Source organism: Falco punctatus, assembly GCF_963210335.1.
Source record: "Falco punctatus genome assembly, chromosome: 13".
NCBI classification, from domain to species: Eukaryota; Metazoa; Chordata; class Aves; order Falconiformes; family Falconidae; genus Falco; species Falco punctatus.
The window spans coordinates 14,318,301-14,342,304 of record NC_137593.1 but is presented as its reverse complement, the minus strand read 5'-3'; the positions used below and the strand labels follow the sequence as shown (position 1 = coordinate 14,342,304).

At 46.6% G+C, this 24,004-nt stretch overlaps 2 protein-coding genes across 11 annotated transcripts in view; both read left to right on the top strand.

The window, feature by feature from the left end:
- Positions 1-3,516, top strand: part of LOC308072950 (putative cation-transporting ATPase 13A4) — a 50,541-nt gene extending 47,025 nt beyond the window's left edge. For all 4 annotated transcript variants that reach the window (XM_080410586.1, XM_080410581.1, XM_080410584.1 and 1 more), the window contains 2 exons: positions 3,122-3,278; positions 3,440-3,516. In XM_080410586.1, coding sequence (XP_080266712.1) covers positions 3,122-3,278; positions 3,440-3,510 — 228 coding nt within the window. In that variant the 3' untranslated portion in view covers positions 3,511-3,516. The remainder of the gene's footprint in view (positions 1-3,121; positions 3,279-3,439) is intronic.
- A 1,408-nt stretch (positions 3,517-4,924) lies between these two features.
- Positions 4,925-24,004, top strand: part of ATP13A5 (ATPase 13A5) — a 34,930-nt gene continuing 15,850 nt past the window's right edge. For 2 of the 7 annotated variants that reach the window (XM_080410589.1, XM_080410590.1), the window contains exons 1-14: positions 4,928-5,298; positions 10,532-10,705; positions 11,811-11,957; positions 12,181-12,251; positions 12,328-12,408; positions 12,891-12,960; positions 15,142-15,276; positions 17,577-17,649; positions 18,454-18,585; positions 19,190-19,360; positions 19,595-19,752; positions 20,051-20,239; positions 20,448-20,509; positions 23,395-23,545. In XM_080410589.1, coding sequence (XP_080266715.1) covers positions 5,236-5,298; positions 10,532-10,705; positions 11,811-11,957; positions 12,181-12,251; positions 12,328-12,408; positions 12,891-12,960; positions 15,142-15,276; positions 17,577-17,649; positions 18,454-18,585; positions 19,190-19,360; positions 19,595-19,752; positions 20,051-20,239; positions 20,448-20,509; positions 23,395-23,545 — 1,677 coding nt within the window. In that variant the 5' untranslated portion in view covers positions 4,928-5,235. Of the gene's footprint in view, positions 5,299-10,531; positions 10,706-11,810; positions 11,958-12,180; positions 12,252-12,327; positions 12,409-12,890; positions 12,961-15,141; positions 15,277-17,576; positions 17,650-18,453; positions 18,586-19,189; positions 19,361-19,594; positions 19,753-20,050; positions 20,240-20,447; positions 20,510-23,394; positions 23,546-24,004 lie in introns of all 7 variants that reach the window. The other 5 variants (XR_013931857.1, XM_080410591.1, XM_080410587.1 and 2 more) reach the window with 4 other exon arrangements.

The window sequence follows — 24,004 nt, the reverse complement described above, 5'->3', positions numbered from 1 at the left end:
TCAGTGGCATCAGCCACAGTTCAATCAGCAGACCTGTGCAGTGTTTCCCAGCTGTACTGAACTGCTTATATAGCATAACTTGGTGGCCATCAGGAGATGAGTGATGTTAGACACATCCTTGCTGCAGAAACCAGCTCATACGCACACATTAAAGTCCCTGTGTTCTGCTCCCTCACCTCAGGTGGAACATCAGAGGTCCCAGTCCACATCCTGGTGCTGGGTTGGTCCCCTCAAACTTGGACTGGGAATGTAATTAGAGTCAGGATGAGGAATAAGCAAAAGTAAAAGCTTCAAGTGTGTTTAGGACTCGTGCCTGTGTTTTGCATTTTGAGGGTTCTCTCTGGTTTGAAAGGATCTTTTACTTCTGGAAATCAGGATGGCAACAAGCAGCTTGCTCTCTGCAGTCTGTCCAGCAGGCACCTGCCGCGCTCCCTTTACCCATCCTCACTTGCTGTGCATGCGAGAGGGGCAGGTAAATGTAGGTGCTCCGTTCTGCCTGAGCCATTGAACTTGCTGCTTGGCATTCCCAGCTTGTAACAGAAACAGAAATAAAATTGAACTGCTTAATGAAAAGAGTTGTTTTGTAGAGGTGTTGTAGGGGTGTTTTGCAAATTCTGAGGCTGCATAAGGGCAGAGACAGATTGACAGCCCTGGCTGTGGCTTCCACAGTCCCTGTCTGCAGTCCAAGCTGTTCAAACAGCTGAAGAATCCCCCAGGGGACTGAGGGTCCAGGCTTACTTTCTCCTTTTGTGACTAGCGGTGGACACCGGTTGGAAAGACACCCAGTGATCTTTGCCAGCAGATGCTGTCCATCCTGGTTAGCTTTCTACAGCTAAATCAAAGGGGCAGACTCCCTGGAGCACAGCCAATTCACCGAGCCAGGCAGCCACTCTGAACAGCAAATTTCAAAATTTGATTTTCCTTGTGAAATACACTTGTCCCTGTTAATGAAAAAAGAAAATCACTTTTATTTCTGTCCCATTTATTTATTACTTGTTTATCTTGATACACTCATCATGGTTTTTGTCTATTCATCAGTACTCTAGAGCTCAGCCTGCTTGGCAGCATGCACAACAAAAGAGGAACAAATGCAGACCCTCACCAATAACAGCCGTAGGTGTACAACGATGCTAACAAGCCAGAACCTTTTACAAGATACATCATTTGTGAGCTTTTTCCGCTCTTGTAGCACCTTTTGTCTAAGGAGCTTGATGCACAACACACTTCTTCAGGAGAATTACAGAGGAGGCTGCAGAGACAAGAGTACCTGCCAAGGATCAACTGGGAAAGGAAAGCACAAACAGCTGGTACCTGGACCACCCAGTTCAAGGAAAGGGAACAGAGAATTCAGTTATCATGTATTGTGGGTGTCTGGTGCCAGCAGCTGAATTTAAAGGACTCGTTACTCCATCTTATGGCCTCTTAAAGTCTTCATGTTGGAAAAGTAGTCCTGGAGCATTTTGCACTAATATTCCCCACCAGAAAGTGCTTAACCCCTCCACGGCTTTTGTGTAGTTTGTGGGCAGATGGTACGCAGCCCCGAGCCAGGAGGGTCATGCTGCGCTGCCTGATGGTTCAGCACACCATGGGTTAATTGCCAAATGCATACAAGGGAAGGCAACGCTCAACACACTGTCAGCCAAGCCAGGCTGTGTAAATTTTCTTCCTGGTTGGCTGTCAACAGTGGGGACATGATTCTTATTCTAAGAAAGTCATTAAATGTCCCGTGTGTCTGAAATACAAAGCATAGCTGTCCCTGCTCTGTAGTGCCTTGTTTTCACACTGTCCCTTGTGACCGGTGACCACTGGAAGTGCTTGTCACTGACATAGCTTTGATTACTTGGTATAGGTCTCTATAGATAAAAGGGAGTCAAGAAACATCCATTCCTGTGTCCTGTTTAAATCTAATTAATAAATCTCTTTGGTACTTTCTAGATGATTAGCAGACAGAGTGGAATGCAAACGTCCCACTTCACTGTGTAATTGTCCTGGCCTTTCACCTAGCCACATGATAGATCGCTCCAGGCAAAAAGAGCATCCTATTGCAAGAACAGTGAGGCTGGAGAGGAAGAGGACATCAGGAGAGCATAACAATCTCTTTCTCCTGAACATACATGTTACTTGAGAGGTGCTGAAAGAAGTTTTTTTGGACCTGGGAAGAGGTTCAGATAAGAAGAGGCACCTTTCATTTACATCTTACTCCTCTCTCTCACACCCACCGAAGCCCAGGTAAATCTTGAGTCTATAGCTCCAGCCTTGAAAACCTGTAATGCTCCCTCAGCCATTCTTCAACAAACAGGGTTTTACTACTGCATGCAATCACCACGCACATGCCAGCCAGTGTCCAGCAGCTACTCCGAGCAGGACTGCTTATTGCAGCAAAGCAGCAGGGCTCTGCAGAAGTCACAGGAACTGCACCCCTCGGCACCACCAGCTGCCTTCTGTACCTTGCACGAACCTCCAGCCTGCCACTCCGCTCCTGCTTGTGATCACTTTTACACAGGGCTCACTGCCCACTCACTGCTGACTTAACACAGGAGCCTCAGGCTGCCTCTCACAACGCTCTGTCATCGTTCCTGTTAAACCTTTACAGCCTTTCAGAGCACAAGTTGTACAGAAGCATCCCATCCTCTCGATATAGACTGGAGAGCAGGAATGTAGACCTGCCAGCCTATGCCTTGAGCCCAAGGCCCCAAGCAGGACAGGCAGCCGTCGACCCAACCAGTCTTTCTGCCCCAGTGACTGGGTTGATGTGAGGTCAGGCAAGCGTGCAATTCAGGGAACAACATGAGGACACGTAGAACTTAGGGTTCAACCTTTCAGCCCATCATAAAAGAATTCTATCTCTCAGTATCTTCGTATCTCATGGGGAGCTGTCAAAAGCCTAAATGTGCCACATTAGCTGCTTCTCTCTTGTTCCCTGGAGCATCTCCCTGTCAGGGAGGAAATGAGGTCAGTTTGATAGGATCTTCCTGTGACAGATGCATGTTAGTTGCTTCTTATCACTTTATTATCCCCTAGGTACTTACAAACTGACCGCTTAAAATTTTTCTTTCACATCTCTCTGTGTATTCAGGTTGGGTTGACTGGCCTGTGATCCCCCTCTTTTTTGCCTTTCCAGATGCCAGCTCTACAGCCTGGTGGGCTGGGGCTGGAGGTGTCCTGCCCAGCGTGGGGAACATTTTGCAAGCGCAGCTGCGGGCGTGGTGGTGGGCACCCGGCTGACCCATGCAGGGGAACTGCTGGGACTCGGTCCAGAGACCGCAGGTCATACTCCTGTAAATGAAATGCACCTCACCCTGGATGGTCAAAATAGGGAGAACTAGTAACACCGCCCAGCTAATGATACCTCTCTTGAGTTTCCTTCCCGTAGAGAGTTAGAGGAGGTGTTGGCTGCTAGTAAGCAATCATCTAATTACTTTATCTCTTTGTGTATAAGCCTTTTGCCACAAGAATGTCTGCAAAGGACACGGCTGGACTTCCTGTAAGGGTGACATACAAGACCCCTAGAAATGGGCCCTGCTTCTGAAAACTGGGGAGTGGAATGACTGCAAGCGTGTCATGTCCGGGGAGCTGCATGAGAGTGACTGATGCACAGAGCAGCCTGGTGGGTGAGCCCCCCCATGCCCTCTCAGGGGAAAGGGAGAGGCAGAGGGGGACTGTTTACTTATGTTGAAATCTGGTTTAATGCAGGCTTTAGGCAGTTCAAAATGGCAATGCTTTAAAAGAAATGAGATTTATTTTTCACCACCACCCTGATTTTTCATGATTCTTCAGTGTTTGGTCCTTGTTTGCTGTTTTATGGACACAACTGCGGCTGGCAGAACCCCTTAAAGATGGATCTGGTTGGACTATGCAGAGCCAGCCTCTGGTATGACAATTGCTGTTTCATCATCCCAGACAGCCTGGCCTCTCCTTGCTCTGTTTCAAAGAGAAGAAACATGGATAAGTGCTTTTATTTCCTTCAGAGTCTGCCTAGTGAAAGGTGCTTCTCTCAGTTCTTGGGGCTGTTTCCAGGATGGAGCTGCAGACTGAGGGAGATTTAGGGGTCTCTTAAGACCTGCTGCACTGCAGTCCCTGGGCATCATTCTCCCTCCCACCTGGGGGAAGGGGAATTTGGAAGAATTCCTGTTTTGTCATCAGTAGGGAAATATGTTGCATGCAAAGGCTGTGTCTCTTTATCGAGTTTAAATCCCCATGTCTCATCAGTAATAAAGAATTGCTTCCCTGTGGCTGAGTCAAAAAAGGTGAGAGCAAGCTCAGAGCCATCGCCTCCATTCACACAAACATGTACTTTATTCCAGGACAATAACACAGAATATTTTTCCTGCCTGGATAAGTGGTTGATTTCAGACTTCGACAGAAGGAGAATGGGGGGAAGACAGAGCAATTTCAGGTTAATGCCTAAAAAGTAGCTGGGACACGAGAGACTGGAAGATGCACAGTGGGGCTCCCCAGCCTGCCTGTCCCTGCTGTCCCTGCCAGGGTGACAGGTTGGAGCCCCTACCTCTCCCTGCCTCACAGGGATTCATGCTGCACACTGTTCAGGGGTCCTGTGTTGCCCAGCTGGGCTCCTCCAGAGGAGTCATCCAGCCCTGTTGTTCTTACCTTCTAACTCAGGAAGAATTTGAACCGAAGTGTGTGTTTGAGGGGATGCTCTGTGCTAGTGGGGAAGCTTAGGCTAGATCCATACCTGAAAAACACTGCTCCAGCATGTACCTCCACTGCACTGAAACCAAGCCCAGGCCTGAACACTGCGATCTCCCTACAGCAGATGCTTCTTTCTGACATGCTGGAGGTGGTTCCCAGTGCTGGGGTGCTGCTCTGGGGTCAGTTCTGTGCGGGGCTGTGGCACTCTCCCACCCTCCTCCTTGCTCTGTGCCTCGATCTCCCTCTGAGCCCTGCGCAGAGCCATCCCCCCGGCACAGGACTTCTTCCCTCACTGCTGGAGCTCTGCCCCATCCCACCCCACCCCAGCGAACGCAGCACAGCCAGGAGACAGAGAAATGCATCTTACATAAGCTGGGAATTTAAGGGCTTTACGCACGAGGGTGGATATTCCTCCCTCCCCTGGGAGCCTAATAAAAAGCCTGTGTGCTGTGAGACTTTCAAAGGCAGCAGACAGGACCACGGTGAAAGTGACTTTAACACCGGCCTGAACTTAAGCCGGTAACTGCGTTCAACATTGCTTGAGCCCACAGACAGGGCATCCAGGACTGAAACCAACGTGGTCAGATGGAGGAGAAGCTTTGGAAGGATCACTGTGTGCTCCTCAACAAGGATGAGGAAAATGAGCTGGTAAGGAGTGGGGCACCATGCTGGGTTTTGGTTTCTTTGTGCACCTCTTTACTCATGTGCCCATTCTATATATGCCTCTGCTTCTTCTTCACCTTGAACTCCCCATTTGGGCTACTCTTCAGCGTAGCCTTGGTGAAGAAATATGGAAGAGACCTCTTTGCCCACCAGAAGTCATCTGTCTAAGGAGCAATGTCCCTTTCCCCACTGTCTGTTCCATTGTCTTTTCCATCCTGATTGTGAGGATCTCTACTAATGGGTACACTTTCCCTTACTTACACTTCCCATCATGCATCAGAAAACAAGTCGTAGGGAATGTGCTTACAAATTAGTTTTATCCCGGACAATTGTCTGAAGCAGTGATTAAATCACTTCTCCTGAAATGTAAGGGACTTTGTTGCTTACCAGATCTGGGAAGACTGGGCAGATGACCAAAGTCTACTGCAACTCTCATGGCAGGAATCCCTTCTCTCTCAGTCTTTGACAACAGCTTTTATGTTGTTGCTCTGTCCTTACAAGGGTTTTTACTAATGTTAATTGAATCTACTTTCTGTCTTTGATTATGATTGATTATTTATTATGTGCAGCAGCCTGGAAGTGCTGCAGTGAGTACTTTGCAAATACAATGAGTTGGAAACTCTTCCTCTCCCTGCTGACATGGAGTGATTACACGGAGTCTGGTGAGACTGGGAGTAAGACTTTCCCCTCCAGCTTTCTGTGCAAGGGAAAACTGGAATCCAGATGTTTCCGGTGCACAGAGTGGGCACAGAAGTAGATGCCTCTGCACAGGTGTATAAAATACAGCCCTGTCATTTCTATATTTGCTAGAGATATGTATGTGCTGCGTGCACTGGAAGCACAGCAGAATGTTCCCCCAGGACAGGAGTCTCCACCCCCTGCAAGCATAGGCTGATAGCAGCTATTTCCCAGCATCTCCAGTGTCACTGTTTGCCCAGCCTTGGGGTCTGAGTAAGTGCCTCCATCATGGGAATGCAGGTGCTCAGGGCATGCACAAGTGGGAGACGTCCTGCCCTGCAAAGCACACCTGCAGCTCTGTGTCATGATTGCTTGCAGGGCTACTAACAGCGGTGGGGCTTCAGTTTTGCTGGTTGCATTCAGTAAATTCCTGCTAGGATTTGACTGCTGCTCGTGTAAGCTTGTTTTAGACTAGAGAGCTCAGGCCAGTTGTAGCAGCCTGGATCCAGCGCAAAATGAGATATCTGCTGTGGGAGACAGGTAAGGAGTCAGCTAGGGATCATCTGTGTCATGCTGATCGCTACAGATGGTGTTCTCCAGGGTGTCACTAGCTGGTGTGTGGATGCGGCCCTTGGTGCCTGCCTCTACTTGCATAAGAAGCAATGGGGCTGCCAACTGCCTGATGAGGATGGAGGGCCTGGATGCATGGATTGCGGCTGTTGCCACAAGCAGCCTCTTAGCTGGGAGCCTGTGCACCCCGGGTAAGCTGCACCCACTTCCAGGAGACACCTCTCTTGCCCATCCAGCCTGTGGCTGCAACCCAGCCGGCAGAGAAGGGCCCTGGCTCTGCCCTGGGTGCTGCTGGCACGACCTGCCTTGTGCAAGGCTGGCTGTGTCGGCTGAGCGCTGGCTCTTACAACGCATCTCCCTGTGGCTCCTTGTTTGCTGAAGTGGCCTTGGCTCCAGGTACTGTACTCCTTGGAAAACTCTCTTACAGCTGACAGGCTCAGTGTAGCACATCAGCTGTGGATGTGGGTTCCCTTGTTACCAAAAAATCAGAGGCAAAACTCTCTAACACTCATTTTTGAGTTTTAGAAAGCAAACATTCTTTATTTTCAGTACCAGCTGCACAGGGGATGAGTTCTGCCTAACATGCAATGCATGCTGACTTTGTTCTCTGTTTGTCTTTATATGGCTGATCTATACATATTTATGGCATTTCTCAGAAATCATTAGCATATTTATTACCATTCCAAGAACTACTTATCCTACATACTTGCCATGCATGTGTGGTCTAATGAGTTGGGGGTCATCTGGAGGTCGTTTGGGACATCTTTATCCTTTCTTCATCCTCTTTTCTTGTTATCTTCCTTTCCTTCTTCTTGTTATTTTTGTGACCTGCTCTTCTCCTGGCCCTATTTCAACACTCTTGGCTCGTGCCCTGGTTTCGGACTGGTTCTTATCTACTAGTAAGTTAAGCTGCAGGAGCCTACAGTTAACACAATGCAGTGTTGTACAGCTCGGCTAAAGTCAAGGATACATATGTTTCAATATTTTATAATTAAGCACACTGATGAAATTCCTCTGGTATCAGCATTTTACAATTAAATGCACTGGTAAAGTTCTTCCAGTATCCCCCTTAGCTCTGCCCTGCAGTGCTTTCTCAGTACTGTGTGGGTGCCCAGTGTGTATCCTCTGGGAACAGGCTGCCCACCAGCACCGGCTGCCTGCGCACCTCGCTGTGAGGGGTGAGCTGTTGATCGGCCATGTGCTGCAGCTGCGTGGGGCCTGACCCTACCAGCCAAGGCCACCTCTCTGCCCCGTGGGACATGAGCTCCTGCCTGGCTCCATGCTGGCACAATGGTGAGGACCTGGCATGACCTGGTTGTGCTGGGGTCCCGCAGCCTCTGGGAAGGGGCACCTTGCCAGCACGCCCGTGCCAAGAGCTTACAGCAACACTCCACTTATTTAACCCATGCCTTTGACATGTATAGCCTATGTCTATCGATTATATTCCATCATGTCTAATGCATTTTTGGGTTCCTCAGTGGCTGTGTTTAGCACACAGCTGTGCGCTAGAGCAGCCCTTGCTGGCAACAGCCCGTGTTTGGTGCATGCTAGAAATCTCCAGATGCTCTCACTGGGCAACTCCTGGTCTTGCACTTATCCAGCCCTAAATGCTACAGCTGTTCCCAGCGTTCCCTCAGCTTCTGGCTGCAGATTTGGCCCTCTTCAGTCCCTGAGGGCTCATGGATGAGTTGTGGTCCCATGCGCCTCCTGCCATTCCAGCCACCCCCATAACAAGTTCCTTATTTTCCAGGCCTGTATTTGGAGAGTATTTATAAAAATCCTGCTATGAAAAGGCAAGAAAACTAAAATCTCCTTGACTGTCCTTAGTTGTGGACACTATTGTTTGTCCTCCCACTCTGAAAATACAATTGGCAGCTGTAGATGTAAACTTCTGTAGCCCCTGAAGAAATGATATTTTGTATACAGCAGGGCTGCCCATCTAAAAGCTATAGAGCTGTTCTGAAATTGATTTCACAAACCTGGTTTAAGGACTGCGTGATTATCTTTATTTCAGTTGAGCTGCATTGATTTCAGCTTAGTTTGTTGATTGTGATCAGAGTTCAGATAAATGTAGTTAATTGTTCTCTTAAACCTCAGTAGGTGCTTACTCTGCTGCCTTTATATCACTTGAAAACAGTATTTGAAGTTGAACCAGTACAATTGTTTGTACAAGCCCCCTGCAAATCTTCTGCTTTGTTGCAAATGTGTTCCTGTAAAGCAGCGGTCATCCTTCTGCCATTTCTCATGCATATTTCAGATGTGGGACTTCCTCATTTTTATAATTTAAAATGCAATTTCCTCCTCCTCCTCTCAGCTACATAACCCATGTCAATAGGTTACACTATCCCACCACATTGTGTGCTTTAGTTGGCAAGCTACTGTGGAAAAATAGCTTGGTGGAAAAGGCCCTGGGGGTGGTGGCTGACAGCCAGCTGGACGTGGGCCAGCAGCGTGCCCAGGTTGCCCAGGGCATGGGCCAGGCACAGGCAGGGCAGCACCACAGTTGCTCCCTTGCAATGCTGCTGCTGCCCCTGACTGCTCCTGAGCACCGGTACTCTCCTGCCCTCATCATCAGTCCTAGGGTGAAGTCACAGGGATTGTCTGGAGCTGGGCTTTGTGGAGTGGGGGAGAAAGCCAAGAGGTGGCTGGGAAGTGCCCTCCCTGTACAGGGAAACAAATGGATCACTGCAGCAGGAATGAAGACACCTGGTGGAAAGCAATTATTTGCTTTTTTGTTGGTTTGGTGTTTTGGTTTTTTTTTTTTTTTTTTTTTTTTCTCAGCAGTGGATGCAACAACAACAACAAATTAATTTTTTTCCCTAAGTTTTCATTTCAGCCTTAAACCAAAATTCTTTTCCCAGAGAAACCTGCCATAGCATGGATGGCACAAAGAGAGCCCCTTGGTGGGGTTTGCCAAGTTCCCACCTTGGTGCCTGTGGGGAAGCAAAGGGACAATCAATGGCTGGTGATGGGAGGTGCGTCACTGCAGGGCCAGGCTGTTGTCCTGTCCATCCATGGCTGCTGTCTCAGTGCTGTGGGAGCTGTGGCCATGCTGGATGTGGATGACATGTCCAAAGGGATGTTGGCATCCCTGGGTGTTGTGAGTCACCAGCTGTGAGTCACATGCCCTGCAGGGTGCTGAGAGGGCTGGGAAAGCCCCCACAGTGTAAAAGGAAGGATCTAGTTACACTACAGGCATTAAATTTATTGTTAGCCCTGTGGGCAGGTTTGGAGAAAACCAAAGGGTACAAAAATCTAAAATTATTCTCAAGAAAAAAAACCTAAAGCTGTGGACCAAACAATCTCCTTCACATACAGTGGAGCATAACTGAACAGATGGGTTATCAAAACGAAAGGGCAAGAAAGGAAGATGACAGATGATCTGGGGAATAAGTTGGAGGAAGAGAGTGTACAGAGCAAAAAGAGCCCTTCCATATTTGCTTTCAAGATAAGATGTACGTGGTGGAAGCTAACACACCAGTAGGTACGGTAGCTGGTACCTGGGAGGAGCTGCCTGGGGCTTCACAGTTTTCTTTCCCTGAGGCACATTCTGGGTCTCTGCTGCAAGGTAGGTCGCAGCAGTCAGCACTAAGGTCACATGGAGATGCCCACCTGGGTGGCAGGCAGGGCGGTGTGGTGCTGGCACTGCAGGCAGGCTGGTACCATAAGGGGCAGCTACAGTCTTGGTGGCAAAACCTCCACACTGGAGTTAATTCTTTGTTAATCCTGGGAGAGCTGATAGGAGAACACTCTTCTGCTGGCAGTAGCCCAGCAGCATCCTCCTTTCAGCAGCTCTGCTGTATTCTTAACTACGTCATATGAACCAGAAAACTCTCATTTCCAAAAATGATTTTTAGCCGTCATAGTGGCTTCAGTCACCACCCTTCCTTTTCAGTAAGCTTGGGCTTCCAGATGAACAATCTCCAAAGTCAAACTTGTTAACAAAGAACGCTTTCTCTTTGCTGTACAGGAGATATTTGGTTACAAAACTGAAAGCAGCCGAAAGGCCTTGTGCGTTGCTGGATACATCTTGTCCTGTGGGGCACTGCTGCTGCTGTTTTACTGGAAGCCAGAGTGGGATGTGTGGGCAAACTGCATCCGCTGCAGCCTGGAAGAAGCAGACGTGGTTCTGCTCAGGACAACAGTAGGTGAACCCTCCTAGCCCGCTGTCTGCAGGGTGTAGCAGGTTAATAATACTTTCCACTTTTGTAAGTGGAGCAGAAGGGATGAGCTAAGCTTCAGAAGACCAATTGTTTTTATTTCCACGGAGTCTGAAATACCACGTAAAGCAGCACATTTACACTAACAAGAGTGCGGCTGCTCTGCCTGGCGGCTGGGCACCTAGCAGGCTTCAGGCATCGCTGCCGCCCGCCCATGGGCTCCAGCAGCTGCCCTCTGCCAGCAGCATGTTCCGTAAAAGAGCTCTGCCTCTTCCCTTCCTTTTTGTGCACGGGGTGCAGCCAACCTGGCTTCAGTGGAGGGATCATCTTCAGGAGCTGTAGCTGTTCGTAGCCTTTCTGTTTTAAAGTTATTGGAGAATGCTGCGGAGATGGATTGGAGAGAGCTAGATTTCAGGCATTGGTTATATTCTAAGACTCAATAAATGTAAATTAAAACCCAACCCAATTCTAGCAGAGCAAATGCTTAAGGCAATTAATGCTCAACGTTGCAATGATATTCCTAAAATAAATGCACTCAAACCACTAAATGAGTAATCTATTGCTCATTGTAACTAGTTACATTAGACTAAACTGATTAAAGGACAATTCAGTCTGAGTGCACTTGTAGCAGTACAGCTGAGTTGCCTTTGGCTATGGATGTATGACAAGTAACACAGCATTATAGGAGTTCTGTAGAGCAAAGCACCTAGTGCTGAGGACTCAATGTCCACACCAGAGGTATTTCAGAAGGCTTTTACTTCCAAGTGGCTCTAGTCTGATTGCATAGGCTAAATATGCATCTGGTAGAAACATACCTTGTGGTTTAGTTTCATCTTCACAGATACTGCTCTGCAGCATGAATCAAAGCTAATGGAGATAATTGTGAGAGAATGCCTTCAAAGTGCTGTACTGATTAGTACTAAAACACTGATACCAGCATCCCTGTTACTACAGACTTACATTTGCTGTGATTGAAAAGATGCTACAGTACCATAGTTCTCTGGGAATCTCATATGCACTTCCCAGAATCGGGAAACTATCACAGGCAACATTTTCAATTTGTTACTGAACTGTGCTCTGTTTCTCTAGGATGAGTTTCAGAGATACACCTGGAAGAAAGTGACCTGGATTGATTTGTCCACATTGGTACTACCTGTTGGTAGTAATTCAGGTGGTCCTTTTGTAGCTGATAAAGATTCGGTCTTAAACAGAGCTGTAATGAAGCCACAGCTAAAGGTAAGTCATCTATAAAATGGAGAAGAAAGATGGCTGGGACACAGTGGATGAAAATATGAGTCAAGGCACCTGGAGGCTCCCAAGGGTGCTCTGTCAGCATCTTCCTGCAAATCCTGTTTACATGAGCTCAAGCTTTCCCCTAAAACATAGGGAAGCATTTCTCTGGCAGTGAGGTGGTTTTCCCTTGAATGTCAAAAGCCATTTTTGCTATTTGGTCTTGCAGATGAGGTGTATCCAGGTGCAGAAAATCCGTTATATTTGGGACTTTTCTGTAAAAGAGTTCAAGAAAGTTGGGTGAGTGCCAGCAGCCTGTTATAAACCCCTTTGCAGTAGAGGACTCCCTTGCCTGAACTTTTTCCTCTCGTTCTAGATCATTAGAAGACAGCAGCACGTGTCACAGCATACACCACAAGTTTGGTGCTGGCCTGACAAGGGAAGAACAGGCGATCAGGTACGGTCTGCATAGGAGTAGACATGAGTTAATTATGACAGTGTGACCTATTTAATCTCACTTTCAAATTCATGTGAGCTTCTTGCTAGTCATCTCGGTAGTAAGTCAGTGCAGACTGCACGGGTGACATTGGGAAAGGTGCAGAATGGTTATCCCTCACACTTTGTAGAGCTTTCTCTGTTCTGAGTGGTGCCAGGGTGAGTGTGGGGAAAACAGCACCAGTTCCGTTAAGGGCACAGCAAGGTGTAACAGGCTTCCTTTGCCATCTCCTTAAAAGCAAACACTAAAATTCTGCTTCTGTGTGAAGTCCTCTCAGGTCCAATAGCTTCCTGACAGATCTATTTGTTCTGCTCAGCCATATGGTGCCTCAGGACTTAAACGTTTAGACAAGTGTTAATTTTTTGGGGTACGGTTTTCCACATGAAGCTTTACCTTACATGACTAAGCTATAACATGGGGAACTCTTCTCTACCTTCCTACAGGCAGCTGGTGTGTGGACCTAATGCCATCGAAGTTGAAATTCGTCCTATTTGGAAGTTACTTTTTAAAGAGGTCAGTAAGTCAGACTTGCACTTGGTGGGATGGGTGTGGAGTTTTTTGAAGGCTTCATCTGGACACTCTGGGATCGGGCAATTGATGCTTCATAGGCATAAGCCATGGAGGAAAGTTAGCGAACCTCCTATTTGGCTATTAGAAGGTTGCAGAGAAAAATAGGAAGCTAAGAGGATGCTTGGTGCTACGTACTTATAACAGCTAAATGTTACCCTTGTGATAACTGTGTCCCTTCTTGGACTGGAGAGCAGTGGCATGGCAGACTGATGTCCTCTGTCTCTGCTGTAGGCCCATACTCCTGACTGAACATCTCCCGTGAGCTGGCACATCTTGCCTCGTGACTGGGCAGTGACATGCTTTCCCCAGCTGCTAGGACTGACCACAGCCACATCAGCAGCTATGGCCTTTCATGTGGGCTCTTGATAATGATCCTCAGTGAAATTTTATTGGTATGAGTAAGGCACAATTGTTCCTCTTTAACAGCCTTGGTTTAGTAGTCCAAAGGTAGTAAAAAGCATTAGAGAAATGCTGCTGCTGGGCTTGCTTGTGGCCTCAACAGCAGTGTAAATTGCAAGTGTGCTTTAGAATGGAGGAAAATGTTTGCAGAATTCCTATTTTTTAATTGCTTTATTTGCCCAGTAACTTCCTTTTCTCCTATGACATAAACACAAGACAGGTTTCTTTCCTGCTTGAATAAGGGCACACTGCAAGACTGTTCTTCCTCTATACAGGACAAAACCAACACATTTTGTGGATAACAGACATGTTTATGGATGGTTACTTGCTGAGTTTGCATATAGAAATGCTGGACATGTATTTTTGCCAACCTGTAAGCAGAGGCTTTGCATACAGGATCCTGTCATGTCATCTGTGTTCACTTTAGTGGACTACGGATGCTACGTGAATGTCCTTAAAATGGAAAACAGCTACGAATGCTGGGACTCCAAGCTAGTATGTGTCTGAACTTTAAGTGGAGTTTGTCTGAAACCTTGCAAAGTACATGAAAAGCTCCAGGGCACCTGAAATTGGTTGGATTTGATGTTACCAACCTTGCAGTGCCCTCTGGAGATGGTTTTGAAGAGAACTCCAGTGTAGCACTGTAGAAGTTTATTTAATTTGAACTTTGCACTTCCATCCAAGGCTGAAGCTTCATGTTTGAAATATTAATGGTGGTGCCTGGAGGCAGACTGGTCCTCATAAGCTTGTGATATTTTGGTCCAGATACAGCTTCTGTGTCCGAAGGCTAGCACCCTGATTTAGTGTCTGTCTCTTTGTCCTAGTGAATGTCAAATAAAGTATTAAATTTTCATTGAGGGACCAAATTTGTCAGATGAATAATTCATTTCAGTTCCAATCTTTATGCAGAGAGCTTTTTTGGTGCCTATTTTAGTTATACTACTTCTACAGAAAAGTCTGTCACCCCTTCAGACAAGCCAAGTGATGGGCAAGTCTCTGAAAACCTTCATCTAATTGTTTTGTTCTTAGATAGTACCCAAAATTACATTCTCAGACTTCAGTGGGGCTGGTGGCCTGTTTTAGCATAATGCATTAGGGTGAGTGATGACTGGCGTTGTATGGCTGATGCAAGGTAGAGTAGCTAGAAGTATGGAAGTATGAGGAAATCAAGCCTTCATTCTAGCTGTAATTTAAGACTGTTTACTGATGGACCCACAGACCATTAGTTGTTCTTTACCATTTTTCTTCTTCCAAATAAATATCGGATTCACAGTGACTTTCTTGAATCACAAAGTATTAAAGACTTTTTCAGTAATTCAGTCTTTCCACCCCACACACATTTTGTGTTTCCTGTGTAGCAATGACTTGGAATCAGAAATGTTAAGGTCACCTTTGTTATATGGCTACTGTGGGAAACCAACCAACTTAAAGTCCCTTAAGTCTGACTTTAAGTTGCCTGCATAGTTGCTGCTGCATAGTAACTGGTTAGCAACAGCTTTTAATTACAAACCCCACTATGTGTAAGCTGGTAAGTTCAGAGCTGGAGTAGACTAATTCTCTAAAATAACCGTGAAAGAATGTTGTCTTGGGATGCCAAATCAACCCTTTAAATTGGTGTTTAAGAGTCCTGGGCACTGTAATGAAATGTTCTCACCTTTTCCCACACTCAGTCTCTCCTGACGTCTTATGTCCATCCCCTGACATGCATTACATTTGCATTTGCAGATTTTAAACCCCTTCTACGTGTTCCAAGCCTTCACCCTTACGCTGTGGCTGAGCCAAGGCTACATTGAATATTCAGTGGCCATCATAATCCTGTCGATCATTTCTGTTGGCTTAACTGTGTACAACCTCACGCAGGTGAGTCTGCGGCACAGCCTGCCTGCTCCCCATCCTGCACTCTGCTAGCAATTTTATTTATCACAGACACAAGTAGCTATTTATATGCTCTTTCTGGATATTTTTATTGCTATGTATTCTGCTGTATTACTACATATTTATTGCTATAGAAGAGTTAGAAGGGTCATACCTGAGGGTATTGAACTTCCCAAGAATTAAAGAAGATTGAAGTCTGACACCGGGGGTTTGTAAGACTTTATGAAGATGGCCTTTGTCTGCGAGTCTGGCTCCTACTGAAATTTCAGGAGGACTCGCTCCTCTTAAGGTTTGCTAAGTAACAGATCTTAAGAGCAAAAAGAAACACAACTTTTTATTTCTCAAATCTGATCAACACTTCTGTCATGGATACAGCTGCTTGGAAGAAGTTTCTAATAGTCTCAGCTCATTCACTTTTTGACCTGAAGCACTCACCTGTGATAAACCTGAAACCATTAGTCTCTACTGCAGAGGCAAATAGATTGAGCTGAGCCTTGCACACAACAGTTGCCTGCCATTGGGTATCCTCATGCAGCCAGGTGAGGTTCCTGGTGCTTCCTTCTGGAATTGCAGAACACCTTTCCTGGGAATCTGGAAAACATTTTCTTGATTTCTGAACCCACTTTAAATACACAGGGAAGGCAAAAATCATATGGAGAAAGAATATCATAGGGAAAAAGGAGAAACTGTGTGAGTGAATGAAAGTATAGATGTGGAAAAGCGACAGGAACAGGAGGCTGGCGGGCAACGTTTTAGTCTCTTGGGTCTGGATATTGGGTATTACGTTCCTCTGTATTGTTAAGATTCAAAAGTAAAAATTAACTGGGGATTCCTGAGCCCTGGTAAACGTTTTGTTAATCCTCAGGAAAAGTGTAAAAGTTAGAGGACAGCACTGAGAATTACGGTTCCTGCAGACAGTGTGACGTAATTAGAGGTAGTTGCAGGGGTGAAGGGATGGCAGCTCTGGGTCCTTCATGCTCATGTGTTGCTTCAGAGCCAGGCGCAGCTCACATTGCCTCAAAAATCACTGCTAAAGTCATTGTTCCAGCACTGAATTTTGAGGAAGGAAGGAAGATTCAGCCCTTTGAAAAGTTCGTTGAGAAGGTGGCATAGCAAACTTCTCTGTGAAGTGCTGCCCAGGAGGAGGCAATACTTTGCGCTTCCAGGAGCTGGCTTTTATTTGAACCAGCTCTGCTTTTCCCTAGGCTGGTGGAGGTGCACAGCACGTTCCCTGCGTGGGTCCAAGGCCTTTGGACTCGTGTGACTTTGGGCAGTATGTGCGCACTGGTGAGCTGTGCTGATGAGGCTCACCTGCTGCCCTGCCAAGGGCATGCTTTTATCAGTCTCGCAGTGTTCCCAGCGAGGGCTTTGTGAATAGCTGAGGCTTTTGCCAGCACAGGTGTGTTGGCTGCGCATTGCATTTTTGTATCTCTGAGTAATATCTGTAGGATGAGTAGTGCTCCCATGTTGAACAAGCACTCGCATCTCTTTGAGCGCACCTTTGTGCTTGAAGTGTTGGTGTCCAGCGTGGTATTGCAGAGCATGAAGAAGAGAGATGGTCCATTCAGCTTTCTTTGGCAAGGCTGGTTTTATTGTGTGGCTGACAATTTTGGCAGGACGAATTACAATGCTTGGGGCTTCTGGATATTCTTCAAACCATCCTGACATCTTCACATGAACAATGATAATGAAGAAATCGGTGTTTGGGGATTTGCAATTGCGACTTCTAAATCAAGATAAGGCATTCTCTCTAATGGCCTTGCAATGACAGTTGACTTCATCGTTATCTCAGGATATGTAATTGTCTGAGTTAGATTGCAAAAACTGGCAAAGTGCAGACACCCAACTAAATCAGAATTCCTGTTTTTCTTCTTGCAATGGCAGTTTTGCAATGACAGCCTTTACAGCTTGGTTGCCCTGTTGATAACCTCCCAAGGATAAAACTGTTGAGTACAAAGAAACCCTCTGCTAAGGGACTGCAGATAGCAGTGTTGCAGCTAAGACTGCTCTCTCCGACATGAAGCAGGAATAGCCTCTTGAAGGTCGAGGGAGATAAGCAGCATGAATAAGAAGCAAAATGAAAATTAGGTCCATGTTCCCATGGCAGCTTGTTCTAGGTTAACTCAATGATCTCACATCCTGACTTCTAACAAGAAATGCGAAACCTCCCCTGCATAACTCAGCAGAGTTCAGTTTCTGTGATCTTAGCATGATCACTGAATAGTAACCTACTGCTTCACTTGAGTATTGGTGTTTCAACATCGCAATTACTTTCCCACCAACAGCAGTCTACCAAGCTGCATGAGCTCGTTGAGGAGCATAACAAAGTCCAGGTTACAGTCTGCACCAAGAGCGAAGGTGAGTCATCTGCGTCTCATTCTCTTCACCAGCCTGTATAATTAACTAACATGTTGAAATGTATCTGGAGTTGCACAGCTCCTGTTGGTTTCTACTGCTGAAACGTGAAAGGCAAGCTGCAGGGAGAATGGGGCAGAGGGAGGTGAGGCAGGCAGGGCAGTGAGAAGTATGGGTACAGCCTATGTGGTGAGGTAATGATGCATCTGTAACGTTATCATCTGTATCTGCAGCATCTGTAAGATACAGGTGAACCTAGTAATTTGTGTTAAGAGTTGAGAACAGCTCGGAAAATTTAATTTCACAAACAAGCTACTAGATAACAACTCTGCCCTTCTGAGACCTGCTTCCCTGCTCTGCAATAGGCTACTTTCACAATCTTGTCAAGTACCTTGTGAGCGATTTTCAAGGAGTCTAGATATATGGCTCCCCCTGAGGTATGTGCTTTCTTTCCTGAGTCTCAATTCCTTACCCATAAAATAGGGGTTGTAGCTATTTTTGCCTCCCAAAGTTGTTGAGATGGGCAATTGCTAGGGTGATGTGGGATGTAAAGGCCTTGGTTAGGTTTTCTTGGTCAGGGTGTTTTAGGGACACTAAGTAAATGAAACTGAAGACACACACTTGGAGAGAGACGTTTAGACAAGGGCTGACCTTTGCATTGTTGCTTTTCAGCCAGTATTAACTTCTAAGAAGCACTGCCCTTAAATCATGCAGTGTAGTTTAGTGACATTGTGTGTACCCTGAGATTTTTTTTTCATTGCCCAGAACTTGTGCACAAGTAAAGTTTGGTTTTGTATTGTTCTACAGGTTGGAAAGAGCTGGAATCTTGTTGCTTAGTCCCTGGAGACATGTTTCTTTTAGATGGAAAAAAGCTTGCTCTACCATGTGATGCGGTCCTGATTGATGGAAGCTGCATTGTGAATGAAGGGATGCTCACAGGTGTAGCACTGGAGTTTAAAATGCTAAAGCCCTGTGCAGGTTCTCTGTCAGGGGGATGTCTCTGTTCTGACAGCAAATTTTTTACTATTAAAATAGTTTGCAGCAAGAGGTGGAAAAACTGTGGCTTGAATAATTCACAGTTGTCTTGGGGTTTTGAACACTGCCATTGTCTAATATGCATTTCTTACCCGCATTAAAACCCAGTAGGATTAATATACTGTCAGGAGTAGGAGGTGAAAATACTCAAATACACTGCATATATATTTTCTGAGTTTTTGGATTCTGACTTTGCAGCAGTTCTGTTCAAGTAGGCAATGTATGAGCACAGGGGTCAGTGTTATACCTAAACATCGAGGCATGAACTCAGCTCAGGGTCAAAATCTGATGCAAGCTTCTTGATACAAGGTGCTCAGAGAAACCATTTGATGTACTCTGAAACTAAAAATATAATGACTGTCACCATAAATCCACGTGTGTAAGTATATCAGCAAACTAATTACTCAGGCAAGCTTGAGCACCTACAGGGTGCTGCCACTTTCTAGTATGCAGAATCTGATTGACTTTTAAATCCCCTTAAAGTGAAGCTGCACACTGTTGTTCTTAGGTGAAAGCATTCCAGTTACTAAAACCGCTTTGCCCTTCACGGAGAGTCCAATGCCCTGGAAAACCCACAGCATGGAAGACTATCGGAGACACATCCTCTTCTGCGGGACAGAAGTGATACAGACGAAGCCGACGGGCGGAGGGCCAGTGAGAGCCGTTGTGCTGCAGACTGGTATTTCTCTTACTGTTCACTAACCAGTGGAGGGACAGTGGCAGCCCCAGAGGCTGGTACCAGAGCTGGTTTCTCTTGGTGGTTCAAGTCCAGGGCAGGTCTGCTGTCCCTGCGCAGTGCTTGTTGCCACCTGATGGCCAAGGCGTGTGCGATGCTGCCTGTTCCCGAGCGGCACTGTCGCAGTACGCCGCTGCAATGCCATACAGGCAAGGTATGGTGCGTGTCTTTGCACAGGGTTCAACACAGCTAAAGGTGAGCTGGTGAGAGCCATCCTCTACCCCAAGCCAGTAAACTTCAGACTCTACAGAGATGCCTTCAAGTTCATCATAGGCCTCTCTGTCGTTGGCATGTTTGGATTCATCTACACCGTGTGTGTGTTCGTGTCCCACAACGTGAGTACAAGGGCTGCCCGCCACGCTGCAGGTGCCAGCTCTGAGCCTTGGTCACGTGAGATGCTTGGAATATTGTTCACTTCTGTATTTCAGTTTTCAGGTGCCCAGAAATTGGTAGGGGTGTGCGTGGGGTGGGGAAGAGATGGAGAGAAGCAAGCAGAATCAATCTGCCATCCCCATGGGCAGAGCTTGGGGTGCATTGCTCCTGGGCAGGAGGGTCCAACCCCCCAGGAGCGGTGGTAGTGGGGCAGGAAAGCTTTTCCCACCTCATCGCTCCTGTTGCTCTTTCTGTTTGCAGAAGCCGGTGGCAGAGGTGGTGGCTATGGCCCTCCTCCTCCTTACTGTGGCTGTGCCTCCCGCCATCCCTGCTGCCTTGACAGCAGGCACTGTTTATGCCCAAAGGAGGCTGAAGAAAAAGAAGATTTTCTGCATCAGCCCACAGAGGATTAATATCTGCGGGCAGATCAATCTTGTTTGCTTTGACAAAGTAAGGCGCTTCCTGGGCCACTGGAAGATGCTGAGGGCTGCTAGGAACATGGGATATATATGTTGTTTTTTTTTTTTTCTTCATCCCACCTACCCTGATCTAAGCCCAGGGAAAAAATCGTCTGTGGGAGCCGAGGAAGGGCCTCTGGGGATGTGCGGGAAGAAGGGGTGGGCAACAGCAGGGTAACTAGATATTTATTCAAATTTAGACAGGCACGCTGACAGAAGATGGACTGGACCTGTGGGGCATCATCCCTGCCGAGGGGAGCCGGTAAGGAAGGATTTCATTCAGCAAGATCCTCCCATGTGGATGTACTGCCCAAAGGTCTAGTCAGGAGGGAGGCAGTGGCATAGGATATGGAGCGGCAGCAAACAGCAAGAGATGTCGGGTGGGTTTGGGGAGGCAGGATGTAATGGGTGTCCCTGCTGGGCTCCTTCCCTCCAAGGAGCACATTTGGGCACTGCTGTGGCAAGCATAGCTGTAAAGGTTGCTGCTAATTCAAGGCAAAGAGAAGTCAGCAACAGCATGAGTGCTTTTAATTACCCTGAGGGGATTTAGAGAATATGCACAGAGCTTTTCAATTATGTCATTCTCAGCACAGTTCAATAAATATTCTTAATCTAGTCAATAAACCTTTCATCATTTAAATGTTAGGGTAATGCTGCTTCTGTTGAAATTAAGTGTTGCTGACTTTAGTGCCTGTCAAATCTCACCTACCTTCTGTAAATGATGTGAAAGAAATCTGTGAGACCACAGATCAGACGTGTAAAGCTCAGGTGTCCTTAGGGACTCCCTCAAACCCATGGCAGCCTCCACCTCAATTCCTAGCCAAAACCCATTGAAATCCTCAAGAAATAACCACTACATAAACATTAACTTGACCTTATACTATTTAATTCTTATTACTGTAATACAGTAACAGACTTCAGCTCTGCAGTGTGCTTACGCCAAACTCAAAATACTAATCTTTTGCAGTGGCCAGGACAAATCACACACACCATATCAACTCTCAGGTTTCATTAGTAGTTGTTAATATATCAGATACTTCAACACCACAGAGATAATCGTGCCATAATGAATGAAAGGATGAATTCATTGCGAGAGGAGAAAAATCACATTCCCAATACTTTCTCAAAGGATAGAGAGAAAATTATTATCTGATGCAAATTAATGAGAAGAAATTAATAAGTGTCAACCAATAAAATACCCTTCCAGTGGGACCAAACCGCAGGCACACAGTACAATCTTTCCTTGGCCCTTCTCCAGTGCATCAGGGAGGCCACACCGAGTAGGTGCATGTTGGACAGGCTTGGAGCCCACCAGCAGGCAGACTGTTGTGGCAGTGCCAGAGTGGTTTACACCAAGGTAGCTTTTCAGGTAGTGTCTGCTCACATAAGCAGCAGAAAAAAGCTGGATCCATGTATGAGAATAAATTCATGTAATAAAAAAAAAGTAAATCCTCTGTAAGGTATCAAAACGTAAAGCTCTCTTTGCAGGCACAGCCAACCTGCACCCAGCTGGGAACCAGTGCTGGTGGCTTGCCAAAACACAAGGAGGAGCTCTTGCTGTCTGCATTGATCTCATTAGCCTATTTGCATAATTACTTTCTTAAATGTTCACGTTTTAAAGCATATTATAAGACTAGCTGTCAGCTAAGCTGAATACTGCCAGGCAATGACAGTAAGGGAATTTCACTGAACTTACAAAATATCCTATTGTAAGTTTAACAAGATAAAAATGTTTGTTGGTTTTATGTGATGTTTAGCAGTTTCACAGTGTCTTTCAAGTATTAATTAATAAGCCAATTATGACCAGGCTGAGAAGAAGGTATAATGTGCTGGAAAGAGAACAGTTTTGGATGGCCCAGAGGGACAATAGGTCCCGGATTCATTGTTCTGTTTAATAGAGCTGGGAGCTGTCACACTGCTCTCTTCCAGATTCATTTCACTGTGCCTTTGCTAGTAACAGGGGATGCTGGTGGTGATCAAAGGTAAATAAAATCTATTTAAATTTCTCCTTAACATGCCAGCCCAAATGGTAACAGGCAGTGTTGTGGCTTGTCAGCCAGCCAGTTTCTTTAGAGGGGAATGTGTGTGTGAGAAGAGAGGACTCTGAGAAATAACTTCCATGATGAAATTACAGAGCCTTCGGCCAGCCCAGACTTGTGCATTGAGTCTGTACTGCGGTGCCGAGGTGGGACTAAGCTTCAAGACTGCCTGCAGAAAAATTGGGGCATAAATCTTTGGCAGTGTGCCTTGGTGTAACTCAAGTCAACCAGCTTACCCATTTTTAAAACCATAGTGTGAGGGGCAAGTATCTGGTGTCTGTGGCTATGCAGATGTAAAATCTACAGCTGGAAGTGAAGGTCAGGCTCCTCGTGGCTCTCCTGCATTGCTCCGGCAGGTGCTGAGGGTGGGCTGACGGTGCTTGTCTACCCTGGCATGTGCACAGCACCAGCCCAAGCAGATGCACTCCCTTTCCATGCTGCAGCTTCACAAATCTTTTACAGCCCGTTGCCAAACATCTTTGAGATCCCTGCTGCAAGTTTTCTCCTCTCCAATAGCATCTCCTCTGCTTTGCCTAACACTGTAAAGGAATGAGGCTGGGTTAATTAATATTGATAACATACAGCTATGGGTTGGCTGATGTAGATAAGGTGCAGCTGTGGCTGTTCTGGTAAGTGGTTGGGCAGCCAATAAAGAGAGAGCATCTGAGGAAGAAGTGAAGAGAAGGGAGAATGTGTGCCCTGGATGAGGTGAGAGGAGGAAAAGGCTGAGGAGGGGCTGGCATGAAGAGTACGCTGGTATGAGACAGTAAAAGACCTTGTTGCAGCTTGATAGTTTGGGGAGTGCTGTGACATAACACCAAACAGCAAAAGCCAAGCAGGACTCCTGTGCCAGCCCCTCTGGGTGTTTTACCATTTCAGTTACTTCACATCAAGCTGAACTCAGGCCAATTGATTAGCGGGTACTTTTTAGCCTCTTGAATGCATCTGACCTGTTAACCAGAAGGATGGGTAGGACAGTGTGTTGCTTGCAGGTGTTGGGCTCAGCTCCACTGGGTGCAGCAGAGCAGCACCTGCGTGCACTAGCTGAGGACTTGTGCCTCTGCATCCCTCTCATAAGTGGTCCCACTAACCTTCTGCTTTTAATCAGGTTTCAGAAAATCCATAAGTTCCCATCCAACACTCCTCTGCCCTGGGGACCTGTGTGTGGAGCCATGGTGAGCTGTCATTCACTGGTTGTTTTGGATAAGAAGATTCAGGGAGATCCGCTGGACCTGAAAATGTTTGAGGGCACACACTGGGTAATGTGACTTGCATTCTCCACACACATCCAAAACCCCAATCTGACCCATGGGGGTTTACTCACAAGCCAAGCTCAAATACATGCCTGTAGGTGAAATTCCTTTCCAGTCTTGGGCATATCAACTGGAATTTGCTGTTATTTCTACAAACTTCCTGACAGATTTGCAGCACTGTGGCTGCTTTTTGATAGCCCAGCAATCATTTTCCTTGGGGCTGCCTGCATTTGCTCTCTTAATTTGATTTGGAAACACTGGAGTGTAGGGAAGCAGAGGGGGAGCCTGGTTGCTGCTTGCTGGAAGCAAATGATCAGACCATGCTGTTGGCCACATGGTGCAGAGAGCACAAGTCAGCTGAGGAAATGTACAGGCAGGGTTTTATGCCCTGATGCTAAAGGTTCTTATCTCCGATTAGCAAAGGGATATCCCCATGGAGAAACCAAGGCTGGAGCCTCCAGCTGA